This window comes from Cicer arietinum, chromosome 6 (assembly GCF_000331145.2).
Source record: "Cicer arietinum cultivar CDC Frontier isolate Library 1 chromosome 6, Cicar.CDCFrontier_v2.0, whole genome shotgun sequence".
Taxonomy (NCBI): domain Eukaryota; kingdom Viridiplantae; phylum Streptophyta; class Magnoliopsida; order Fabales; family Fabaceae; genus Cicer; species Cicer arietinum.
In genome coordinates, this window is record NC_021165.2 from 25,077,840 (window position 1) to 25,090,852 (window position 13,013).

A 13,013-nucleotide genomic window follows, 5' to 3' on the forward strand; every position below is an offset into this window, starting at 1 on the left:
TAGTAGGTCTATTATTATAAAAAAAAGATGGTTTAGGAGAAATTGTTATTAATAACTGTAACATTAATTATATTTTGATCTTAATCATTAATATTGTTTTACAATTATTACAAAATTATTTTGAATCATATCTTTTAAAATTACAATGTGAAACTGAAAAGAATTCAAATTTTTTATTTGGTCGTGATCCAACGGTCACAACTAACAAATCAATTGAAAACATAAACATATAAGCAAATTTTAAGTAATTTTGTCTTATTTAATTCTATGATTCTCAAAATATCCTACAATTAATTAAATTCTTTTTTTACAAGTACTCATAGAAAATAAAGATTAATTCAGATAATGAATTTAGTTCCTTAATTACATAAAAAAAATTAGCAGAAATGAATTATATTCTTAATTGATGTATTATTATTTATTTTTAGTTAGTGTATAGTTAATTATTTTTGTTTATATCTATTTGGAGGAAGTATTTTTGTTGACATAAATTGAGTATCATCTGCACACAACTATAGAGACTAATCCCTCAAGTCTGATAAGACCTCGATGGACAGTAAAACTCTCGCTAAGAATTTTAAGACTACTGCATTTCCAAAACTAAATTTGAATTCTGTACCTCTAATTAAGCTGGAAGATACTCGAACAATTGCATCCAAATTGGATGAGTATAACGTAGCTAACGTGATTACGACATTGCATTATCCATGAATTGTAAACACCAACCTTCTGTCTATATGAACCTCCTCCTCCTTTTGCAATTTATGGAGAGAGGTACAGTGTATAGTTAATTTTTAATGTTACACTGATCAAGAAAATTTCTGATTCACAACAAATTCTTTGACTGTATCTTAAGACTAATAAATATACAACAGAAATAGGGACAAAAGTATAGTTTTACACAAAAAGAAAAAAGCCAAGGTAATGAACTATTCCACCCATTGAGATTTCTGCAGCTAGAAGAAATGATGAATCTAACTCTTATAAAGGCATAAGAGTAAGTTATCATAAACAAAAACCTCAGCTCAAATGCCACTAAGAATTTAGTTATCCCCGCCACCACCAAACATTCCCATCATGTCCTTAGTAGATCCCATTTGTTTCATCAAGCTTTGTAACCCACCCATACCTCCAATTTGCTTTAGCATCTGTGGAGGGAGGATTTTGCTCATGTGCTGGGCATTCATATTTCGGGATAAGGCACTCATGTCTCCCTTCTTTGGAATTTTTAGTCCTTTCATTTTGCTCCATATCTTTGCAAGACGTTTGTACTCTTCCATCATCTCCATCACTTCCCTAACTTGCCGACCAGAACCTCTAGCTATTCGCATCATTCTTGACTCATTCATCAGCTTTGGGTTTGAACTATCCAACTCTGAAACGCGCGAGCAATTAAAGGTTAGCATGTGAAAGTGTACTATTTCAATAACAATTAATTTAGTGCACATAAAGTTTATCTTCCCAAATAATGCAAAAAATAAAATTCAATGCTTGCCTTCATTTGTCATTGAGTCCATCATTGTCATGTAACGCTTAATTTTTGCCTGGCTTTCCTTCTCACGGCCTTTTGGCATTAATTCATTGCTAAATCCTGGTAGCATAGAAAAAACCTACATAAATCAACAATTAATTAGTTCCCCAACGAAAATTGGAGAGCAGCCTATCACTACACAAGAACCATCCAGTTTAGTGCATAAAATCAAATGAAAATTTTTGTAAACAATAACCGAAACCTTTTTCCACCAAGTGGGGGTCAAATGTAAACTCGTGTTTATAATAAATTCTATCAAACATAATAGGTAGATTACCTGGCCAATGGGACCCATTTTAAGAATATTCTGAAATTGCTCGTACATGATCCTCAACGTAAAGTTTCCTTCTGAAAGCTTTTGAAGCAGTTCAGGCTGTTGATCCATAGGAACAACTTCTTGGATTTTGTCCATGAACCCAGACAAGTCTCCCATGCCTAATTCAAAACACGGCTTATGGTTAATATTAAGTGAACTAGCAAATCCATATACATACTTGAAAAAGTGAGGCATGTCCAAAAACTCATGTCAGGACAAAAACCAAAAAGTGCACACCTAATAGGCGACTGACAAATGGTTTGACATCAAAAACTTCAAATTCATCCATGTGTTCTCCGGTTCCGATGAATATGACAGGACTCTTTGTAGCCGCAACACTGAACATACCAAATGAATTAAGATTAGATTTACAAATGATGAGGATGATAACAAAAATAGGATTATCCTGGTAAACACAGCTAACACAAACTTGTGCAGTGTGCATGCTTCATAGTTATAGAAGTTGGTATTAAATGATATAAATATCATAACAGGATTATCCCGGTAACACTTACGCACTAAGCGCTCCACCACCCTTTGCATGACCATCCATTTTAGTGATAATGACAGCTCCAACTGCAACACTCTGTTTAAATGCTTGAGCTTGATCAAATGCAGCCTGACCAATACTGCTATCCATAACAAAGATAACAAGATCTGGTTTCTGAAGCAATGCAAACAAAAGATATTAGAGATTACTGGCTTTTGGAAACAAACATTGATGCATACTGTATGAACAGAAAATACCGTTGCTTCTGAAACTTGGCGCATTTCTTCAAAAAGAGACTCTTCCTGTTTGTGCCGTCCACTGGTATCGACAATAATTAGATCGCAGTTTTCTTTCTTGAATCTTTCCACACCTTCCACAGCAATTTTTACAGGATCTGATTCCATATAGCTGCAAAGTAATAGGGCATGGCACCAAAAATTATTCGAGCAGTAAAATCATAGCAAATGAAATGAAATTTATACAGAAACAAAGAGTGGTAAGAACAACATAAATGATGAAATATGGACTCCTCCCCTCACCGCAAAACAAAAGGAGAAACGGAAATCATAAGAGAAATCCAAAAAGATCCTTGGGAGAAAGAAAAAAAGAAAGACTTCTATTTTTTGGTTTTATACAGCATCTTCCAACAGAACAACAACATAGCATGGCTACCAATTTCCATATTCCTTTGTCTTCTTGCCCTTTTTTGCAAGAAAGAACATAAGAAAATGAAAAGGCCAGAAAATTTGAGGGGAGAGGGGAGCCAAATATAAGCCTTGGACTCGGAGAATTGTTAAAGGTGATTGGACATCATCAATCTCATTTTTACCGATGTTCTTGATAATTAATTATCTCAAATAAAGCACAGAATTTCATTATCCCTAGAAAGCCAAAATGCCAAATTTTTCCTAAAAAGTAGTTGCCTAATTCTAAGACAATGTAAACTTGTAGACTACAAAGCAAATAATTTCTAACAACTACACGATTCTTCCAGAAACAACTCTTCATATCATATTTTCTTTCCAAAATGAATCAGCCAGTTCTCATGGAATATTATTCGTCTCATAGTTGCAAAATCTACTTAAAGAATATAACTGTCTTTGTGCTCATCAACATCTACAACCTTGACTTTGTTATCAAAAGCCACATATGAAGCATGTCTAGTAAAATAATATTAATCTAGAGTTGAATTCAACTACCTCCATTATCGCAATTCCCCCAACACGAGTCATGAATAAGGTAAAAGCACTAGTTGAAGGTTTTGAGTTTACATACAATATTAAATTAAAATATAATATAAATTTACAAATGCCAAGAGTACCTTCCATAGAAAGGGATCTTAGCTTTAGTTGCATTTTGCTTCAACTGATCAAATGCACCAGCTCTGAATGTATCTGCACATACTAGAGCCGGCTTCCAGCCTTTCTTTTGATGATAAAATGCATATTTTGTACAAGTAGTGGTTTTCCCAGACCCTAAGTTCATTCAAGAAACATATAAGCACTCGTCAATAAGTGTAAATGTATTTTTTCTTAGAAAATAAATGATCAAATAATAGTTGTAACTTAAACCACATACTATTAAGCAAAATGCATAAATCTTGAGTATGAGTAATCTAGAATACATGCTTTTTTGTTTGCACACAGAATATATGCTTTGGATTGATTGTTAATTTAAATCCCAATATTATTATTTTGGATTCAATACATCCCAATATTATTTGCATCAATTGAACTTTAAAGCATAACATGAACAAAAAGCAGGTAAACATATTTAATCAGCAACACACCTTGTAAACCAACAAACATGACAACACTTGCTTTTCCTTTTTTGGGAGCGAAGGCCGGCTTCCCAGGATCCAAAATTTTGCAGAGTTCATTGAATACAGCCTAGAATCAAAGTAGTCCATAAAATATTACAGGTGAGATAGCATAAGAAGAAGTCACAATAAATATCAACTACATTCCACCCCAACAGCCCAATTAGACTTCACATTAAATCACCCAAAAAAATACACAGCAACAGAAAATTAAAGGTTGAATATTTTTCAGTAAAACCTGATTTTAAGCATTCATGAGAAGAAGAGAGGAAAATGCTATACTATAATTTTGACTTCAACAACTCAAATTGAATTAGCTTCCAATATATGGAGTTTCTCAAACGAGACAAGTATTTAGTTCCTAACTTACTAAAACACGCTTATGAAGTTATCGGAACTTAGGGTGTGTTTGGTTGGAGGGTTTGGGGGGGAGGGAAGATTGGTAAATTTTTGTGTTTGGTTCAAATTTTTGGAGGCGAGGGGAGGGGCTCAATATAATTAAAAACCCATTAAAAAACCCTCCCTTTGGTTGAACCAAACACACCCATAAGGAAAAGCTAAAGCTTAATGAGAGACCTTCTGAAAAGTTTACAAGCAAACTGATTCTAACTTATATTATAACTTAAGGCTCATAATCATGATAAGATGATTTCAACTTTTCTTTGCACTAAGTGCTTGGTAAAAAGTTTATCCAAACAAACTCTAAGGAATAAGCATACATTTGAAAGAGCTTATGTACAGCTTAATTGAGTTTAACTTATGACATAAGCACTTGTGTAAGTGTTTAAGAGAGCTTATGGCAAGTCTATTAGTTGTTTCCCACTTATTTTAATAAACACCCCACGGCAGCTTACAACTTATATAAAACACAGTTTAATGACATTTCCTCTTTGATCATCGAAATAACTTATATACATGCACGCTAATATGACAAACACTTATTCAATAAGCGCTCAATTAAGCAGTTGATCCAAAATAACTCTAAAACCAAACATCTTAAGCCAGGGCTCATGAATCAAAACACATAGTAAACCCATCAAGCTGCAATGAGCACTCCCATCCATAGAAATCAAAATTTAGAACTTTTCACCAAAAGCCTCATCCTAAGGTCCAGTATACATATAGGGACATATAAAAAAGTTCAAAACTCTGCCACAATAACTATTTAAAAACAAAAATAGAGTAAATAATCAATTTGGTCCTTGAAAATTGATAACAATATCAACCTAGTCCTCTACAATAACAACATTATAAAATGATACTCAATTTGTAAAATGTTAATCACATTCATCCTTCAATTCATATTTGCAGGAACTATAATGAAATTAAGTTGGTAAACTAAGTTGATGCGATCCAAAAAATTTCCTATGTTTGATTCTACTTTTAAAGCATGCAAAATTGATTCTAGAGGTCTAGAATTAATTTTGACATGTTTGATTGTTATTTAGTAGAATTAATTTTGCCTCCTGAATTGATTCCGACTTAAAGCTAGAATTTGTAAATTTTTACTCTAGAATTGATTTTTTAGCTTCAGATTTATCACTCAACTCACTTTCAGATGAATATATCCATACATAAATCACTTTACCATCCACTCACTTATAGTGAAAATAAATTTTACGGAATCAATTCATTCAAAATCAATTTGCCACCGCAGAATCAAACACACACTAAAAATCAAATTGAATATTTATTCAAAAGAATTTAGTCAAAATCAATTTTACAAAATCATTTCATTCAAAATCAATTTTTGCCATGGCACAATCAAAGAATCAAATTGAATATTTGCTGAATTTTTTTAGTGAAAATCAATTTTTGTCACGGCAGAATCAAATTGAATATTCACAAAAAAAAAAAATATAGACATAAGGAGAGAGAGATACTTGCTGAATGATCCTGCGTTTGTTATGACCAGCAGCTAGATCATCAAGGTTAACGATCTTCTTAATATTGGTCTGCATATCACGGACGAGCTTGAATTGAACATCGGATTGAAGAAGAGCGCGAGTGATTTCATTGAGACAATCATTGAGAACTTTCTCGTCGATGATTGTCGCATTGCTCATCTGCTGAAGAGCACGCGAAATGCTCCCACCTAACTGTGCGAGAACCATCTTTCCTCTTCGATAATTTTCCGATTCGGATAATTAGGGTTTTTGATTGAACAGCCGATCGGAGAATCGTTTCTTCGCCGCTGGTGGAAGAAACAGCTTCGTTATTGAATTATTATTATTATTATTTTTGTTTTTGTTTCAATATTAAATTAATTAGATCCTTGACAGGGATTTACTAGTATTAATGTTTTTTAAATAAGGAGTCATTTTATTTTTTTTATTATTTATGTTCATCTCAGTTCTCGGTAGTGGATCTTTTTTTTTATTTTTGGCCCATCTCTAAAATATAATCTCCTTTTATGAGATCAACATTAAAAAAGTGGATAGTAGTCAAAAATGATATCTACTTTATAATTAATACAAAAAAAAAATGTGCTATAAAAATTATAATGTTGTTTTTCTAAAATTTGATTTTTTATTTATTTAAAGATTAGATGTTAATTACTTTAATAGTTAACTGCAAAAATAAATTGCATGTAAAATACTGCACACAAAAAAAGCTGTAATATTTTTTATAAAACTATAATTAAAAATTGCAACTGAAATACAATTGTTATCTATATAATTGATCTATAAAAGGAAATTACTAATAGATGTACTAATGAGACAAAAATATAATTACATACGTGATAAATATAAAAAATAAAGAGATAAATATTTGTTAGTATTTTATTTTTTTTCTTTTTTATTCCAATTTAAAATACTATTAAAAAATATAAAACAATTATTTATTAATGATAAATATAAAATATTATCTGAGACAAGTGATAAATATAAAAATTATAGTACAAGTATTTCTCTCTAATATATAAATAAACATGGAATAAAAATTTATCATAGATAAATATTAAAAAAAACATGGAACATATATTAGTCATTGATAAATCTAAGCAAAATATTGGATAAATATTTTTTTAATACAAAATTAAATAAAATAAAATTGGTGATAAATATAAAAATTACATAATAAATATTTATCACTAATACATAAAAAAATACATGACAAATATTTATTATTGATAAATATTAAAAAAATACGGAATAATTATTTAACATTGATAAATATAAAAATTATTCAATAAATATTTGTCGTTGATAAATAAAATAATATTTCTTTTGTTTAAAATCTACACGAGTTCGGATGGTTTTCTTGTTTGTTATTTTTATAAGTTTAATTTTAAAGAGAGAAATGAAGATGAAGAAAAATGAGTTCGCAAGTTTATTTTTAAAATCTACACGATTTTCTCTAAAGATTATAGATGTGGTGTAAGAAAAATGAGATATTAGAATTTTTAGGTTTTGAATTTAGATATGAGAATTTGTGATTTGAAAATTAAGAAATTATGGTTAAAAATGAAGGTTTTTGAATTTTTATTAAAAAATTTGGGATTGAAAATAAAGATTATTGAATTTTTATTATTTAATTAATTTATTAATTAATTAATTTAAAGTTTTTAATTAAATAATTAAAAGAGTTAATAAAATAAATTTTAATTTTAAATATTGGTTAGTCAATAACAATTACACAATTACTATGTGGCACCTTATCTAAAATTAGTCATGTCACTATTTTTTATTAAAAAATATTTAATTTTTTAAAACTTATTAAAATTTATAAGGATATAAATCAAATAAAAAAAATATATAAACTAAAATCAAAACGAATAATATTTACAAGATCTAATAACATATTTAAACTTATTTATTATTATTAATATTATATAGATGCACGTATCTACACAGTACACTAGAGTAATTAGGGACAGCTGCCCCACTTCTATATTTTATTTATAATTGTTGAATAACTTTGGATTTGTCTTATTAAAAGTTGAATATTGTCTCCACTAAAAATTATTCAATAATTTTATTTGTAACTAATTAAATATTAAATATTCAACTAAATTGTTGAATAACTTTTAGTAAAAGATATTTAATCATAATAAATATAAAAATAAAAACCATATAACTGTTACAAATATGAAAACACAGATAAATATAATTTATAGAATGTTTCCAATTTTGTTGGTATGAAATAATGTAATTTGTGTAGTCCAAGTTTTTGCCTAGTAATTAATATTATTATTATTTTATCACTTACATATTGATATATTTTTTTTATATAAATATTTATAGTTTATAATTTTGTTTTTACTAATCGAATTTTTTGGATCTACCACTTATTATATATTATATTAGAGTCTCACAAAAATATAACTATGCATGCACTTTTACAAAAGATGAATGAAATATGAGTTTTAAATTAATTGCAAGAATAATCTAAAATTTTGAAAGGTGCACATCAATTAACTTTAAAGAAAGGACAAAGAGACTAAAAATAAAAATGGAAATTGTTTGGGTACAAAAAAGTGAAGAATTTTTTTATAAAAACTAAAAATAAAATATTGTAATTTTATAGATTAAAAATTTATTTAACTGTTATTTTATCAATACTTACCATGATGGTGGAAGAAAGGTGAAGTAACAATGTCGATTTATAAGAAAGGAAAGTTTGAATTGTAAATGCACCTTTTAAAAAAATTTGTTAAAAATTTAAGAAAACAATTTAAGATTGATCTGGTTGTGAAAACAAAAAACGAAGAACGTTCTTGGTTTTAACCATAAAACGGAGAACGATCTTGGTTAGTTAAAATTAGTAATTTTGTTTAAGTTTTTTAACATGTTAATCAATCAAACTGAAAGTAAATAAATAAGGAAAGAGATACCACGCAACGATATATCCTGGTTCACCCAACTTGGGTTACGTTCAGTCCTCACAACTATGAGATTTTCCACTAAGTGTTTAAAACAAAGAGCCTTCTTGATTTTACAGCACTCAGCACAGATCAACCCTAATCTATTTCAAGCCCTATTCCTTTCCACCCAGAAAGCGAATACAATACCTATCTATCTTGATAGAATTCATTACAATCTAATCAAACTATAATTAAACTCTTATAGTTTGAGTTTTTACAATAATGATGAGATTGTTTTGATAGAATCTGAGATGTCTCAACTCTTGTTTGAGATTCGATTCTTTACAAAGAATTCAGTAGTAACAGCACAATAAGGTGTAAAGATTCAGAACTGCTTCTTCTTTGTGAAAATGAGAATTTCAAGTATGTGAATGTGAATGTGAATGATTTGTGGTAATTAACAGCACTTGATTTTCTGGCTTAATTCTGGATATTGGCCTTCCTTTTATAGGTGTTTAGAAGCATTTAATGATGGTCAAAAGAGCTATTGGTAGTGCTCTGTCAGTTTTGACCAAAACCAATATATGAGATTAAAATAATTCAGCCTTTGAATAATTTGAATCTGTTTTAATTGAGTTTGTTACAGCCTTGCTTAAACCTTTTGTCTTCTAGTTTAAATGTCTTTGAAGCTTCTCAATTAATCATTGATGATACAACTTCGATTTGGAGCTTTGAATCTGGGCAGAATAGTTTGGAGAATGATTAAAAACATTTGTAGAAGTAGGAGGATCACTGTTGGAATTCTGCAGAAAACGGAGATTGATTATCAATATGGTTTTGACAGTTTGATCTTTCTGGAGATTTGATGATCAATCTGAAGTTCCTGTTTTGATCATTCTGGATGTCTTTGTAATGTCTTTGAACATATCAAGATTGATTGAACTTACTTGACAATTTGGCTGAAGAGTTTCCAAACTGTTTTAACTGGCCTGTTTCGAGTCCTTTATTTTAATGATTCAAGAACCTTCTTTTACCGCGATGAAACCTATTTGTTCCTTGCCATGTGCTGATGATCTTAGTATAAAATTCAGAGGCAAAAGTTTCGTTGAAATAGTGGAGATTGATTGGTCAAGATGTTGTGACGATCAATCTTGAACCTGGAGATCATTCTCCATTTTGTCCTAAATGTTCTTGTTGCTTTGTTTGTTCAGTTTTTCTTTGTTATGCTTGATTCCTATCTTTGAATTAATCCACTCAAAAACACAAGTTAAATTAATATTTTAGAATCATAATTAACATCTTTAATTAACTTTTGTTTATTTTCATCAAAACTTTAATTTGAGAGTTTGTTTCAATAAAGGGATGGAAGGGTATGTATGTTTGCCTACTTGTGTTTGTTGTATATGAACTCCTAAATGTATGGTCTCTACATGCACTTCTACAAAAGATGAAATAAATATGAATTTTTAAGTGACAAAAGTTTAAAAATTCATATTTAGTTTATCCCATGTTAAAAATTCTTAATGTTTATTACAAATCATTCAAAAGATGCGCACAAGTTAACTTAAAAGCAAAAATAAAAAATAAAAATAAAAATTATTTGCGATTAAAAAATTAATAAATTTTTTATAAAGACTATAAGAACTAAATATTTATTCAACTTTTATTTCAGTAATGCTTACTCTAATGATGATTGGACAAATGATCATACTAACCATATGTCTACCACATGTTTTCTTTATAGTTCTTAGAGATTATCTAATCTCTTAGAAGAGTAAAAACCAGAACATTTTCTCACATTCTTCTACAAAATTTGAGTATTGTGTTAATGTAGTCACAATTGTTAAAGTGTTTTTTTTTTTGTGTTCCTTTTGAGTTTTAAAAAAGTGATTAAGAATAAATTTCAGCCACCAAAAACACTATTCGTTGAGTCGTAGACTATGTCGCTCTATTTAAGATATTTTGTGGCACTGTCCAAATTGTGCAAGATAGACTATCAACCACGAAGTCCCAAAGATAAAATAGCTCAGACAAATTGTATTGGAGTTCTACTGCACCGTAGAAAACTATTCTAGAATTACACCTTCAATATATTGGTTAAAGCCGCTCGTAATATGATACTATGACTACTCATAAATCGAAAGGACTACGACGTAAAAACTACTCTAAAAGGATAGTGGTATTATGACCACTAAAAAATTGATGAGACTATGACCTAAAAACCACTCTAAAATGATAGTGATATTAGGACCACTCAAAAATCCAAAGGAAAGAAAGAGGAAAAAGTGACTCAAAAGTGCATCAAGCAGAAGAGGGAGAAGAGAGAAAGTTTGGAAATGCATCCAACTATTGTGTGTTTTTCACAAGAGTTTGACATTCTTTATATAGTGATGGAAACAAACACACAGATGTTAAAGATTCAATGTGAGATTTTAGTATTTATAGAGTTGAAAACTACTCAACATATGAGAGCTTTCCAATGTGGGACTTCTACAATTTTTAAATTCACATACTAATATATCCTTATGTTCAAACAATTCTCCACTTGAATTAAAAAAATATTTTTGAAATAGTATAAAACTTTTCTATAAGTTTGTGCATAAGCAGATGTATCTTCTGACTTGAACCTTTGTATAGTAAGTAAGATTTAGATTCAACAAGAGTGACTCGTAGTCGTGAATTCTATCTCTGACATCAAACTCACACACGATCTTTTTATAGAGTGTATTCTCAAAAGCTTGTGCATTAATGACTCTACACGTCTATCCCAGTATAGTGAATGCTCTAGAAACTCTACTTTAAAAATCTATAGGAAGCGATCCCACTTTCACATTCACACACGCGAGTATATCAAAAGTGCTCATGTAATTAGGTACTCCACTCCACATAGAGTATAGATCCATTAAGAGTTTGTATTACCTCATCATATCATCGCTTCAAGAATCATGCTTCATTGATTTATAATAGCATATTCATCTCATATCACTTCACAATTTCCAAATTGAACATATTTTTTGGGATTTCCAGTCTTTTAGGTCGGGTTGCAGTCATGAGTGACTATATAAGCAATAGTCTCACCCTTTTAGATGTAGTTAGAACTTTCTCTCTAGCTAATTCTTTTGTCAAAGGATCTTCTAAATCTTCATTAGTGCATACAAGATCCACTATAACAACTCCTTTAGAAAGTAATTCTCTAATAGTGGTGTGCTTACGATGTACTTGTCATGTCTTACGGTTGTAATAACGATTCTCAATCTTTGCAATAGTTGTTGTAATACCTCCATTTTGTCCCACCAATTAAAAATAACTTTAAAATATATATAATAATATGTTTAGTAAATATTTTAAAAATTGTCAATGTTTAGTAAATAACTTTCCTCTATCTTGTTTGCCTTGACATCCTACTACAAACATTTTAGAAAGCTTCATTTTATATGAGACTAATAAGGTTATTACTTGTATAACTCTGCAAGATTTGATGTTGTGTAAAATTTGCAATAAAACCATACAAAGTCCATAACTTAATTTTATCTACTGAATAGAAAGTTTCACCATTTTAATTTACTTTCGTTTATAAATTGAGATAGTTCGAAATTTTGAAATAAGGGGATAGAGTTTTTTTTTTTTGGTGAGAGATTTGTTACAAAAAAAAACTAAGACAAAGAAGGATTGAATTTTATTATCATTATCCAAACAAACAGAAGAATGATTAAGGTATTTTTTTCATTTTTACTTTATAATCATTATCCAAATGTAATATATAAAATGAGTTATCAATGAAAAAATGAAAGTTGTTTTTGTTGTTATACGTTTGATCCTAAGGGTATAAAAAGTGTTAGATTAAGAGTTTAAACCTTCAAGTCGTCGTAACACTAACCATACCCTTTATCCTTCCATGCTTGGGTGTCCCCTCTGATCTTCTCCTCGGTCCTTTTTTTTCCCCTTCTTTTGGTCTTCCGCGTTTTTTTGTTTTTCTTCTCGTGCGCCAGTCCTCTTTGATTTTATGGATTTTGTTATGTTTTCCTCAAGTCAATTGTGCGCCGCTCCTCC

General features: G+C 29.7%; 1 protein-coding gene across 1 annotated transcript; it reads right to left on the reverse strand.

Moving 5' to 3' along the window:
* Positions 1 to 651: 651 nt before the first annotated feature.
* On the reverse strand, positions 652 to 6,413 carry LOC101497001 (signal recognition particle subunit SRP54 2). The gene is made up of 9 exons (XM_004506897.4): positions 6,040 to 6,413; positions 4,127 to 4,226; positions 3,659 to 3,812; positions 2,595 to 2,745; positions 2,363 to 2,511; positions 2,085 to 2,185; positions 1,809 to 1,966; positions 1,496 to 1,610; positions 652 to 1,375 (listed from the first exon to the last, which is right to left on the reverse strand). Exons 1-9 carry the CDS (start codon positions 6,268 to 6,270, stop codon positions 1,044 to 1,046), a joined length of 1,491 nt encoding a protein of 496 aa, XP_004506954.1. The 5' UTR covers positions 6,271 to 6,413; the 3' UTR covers positions 652 to 1,043.
* Between the last annotated feature and the right edge of the window lie 6,600 nt (positions 6,414 to 13,013).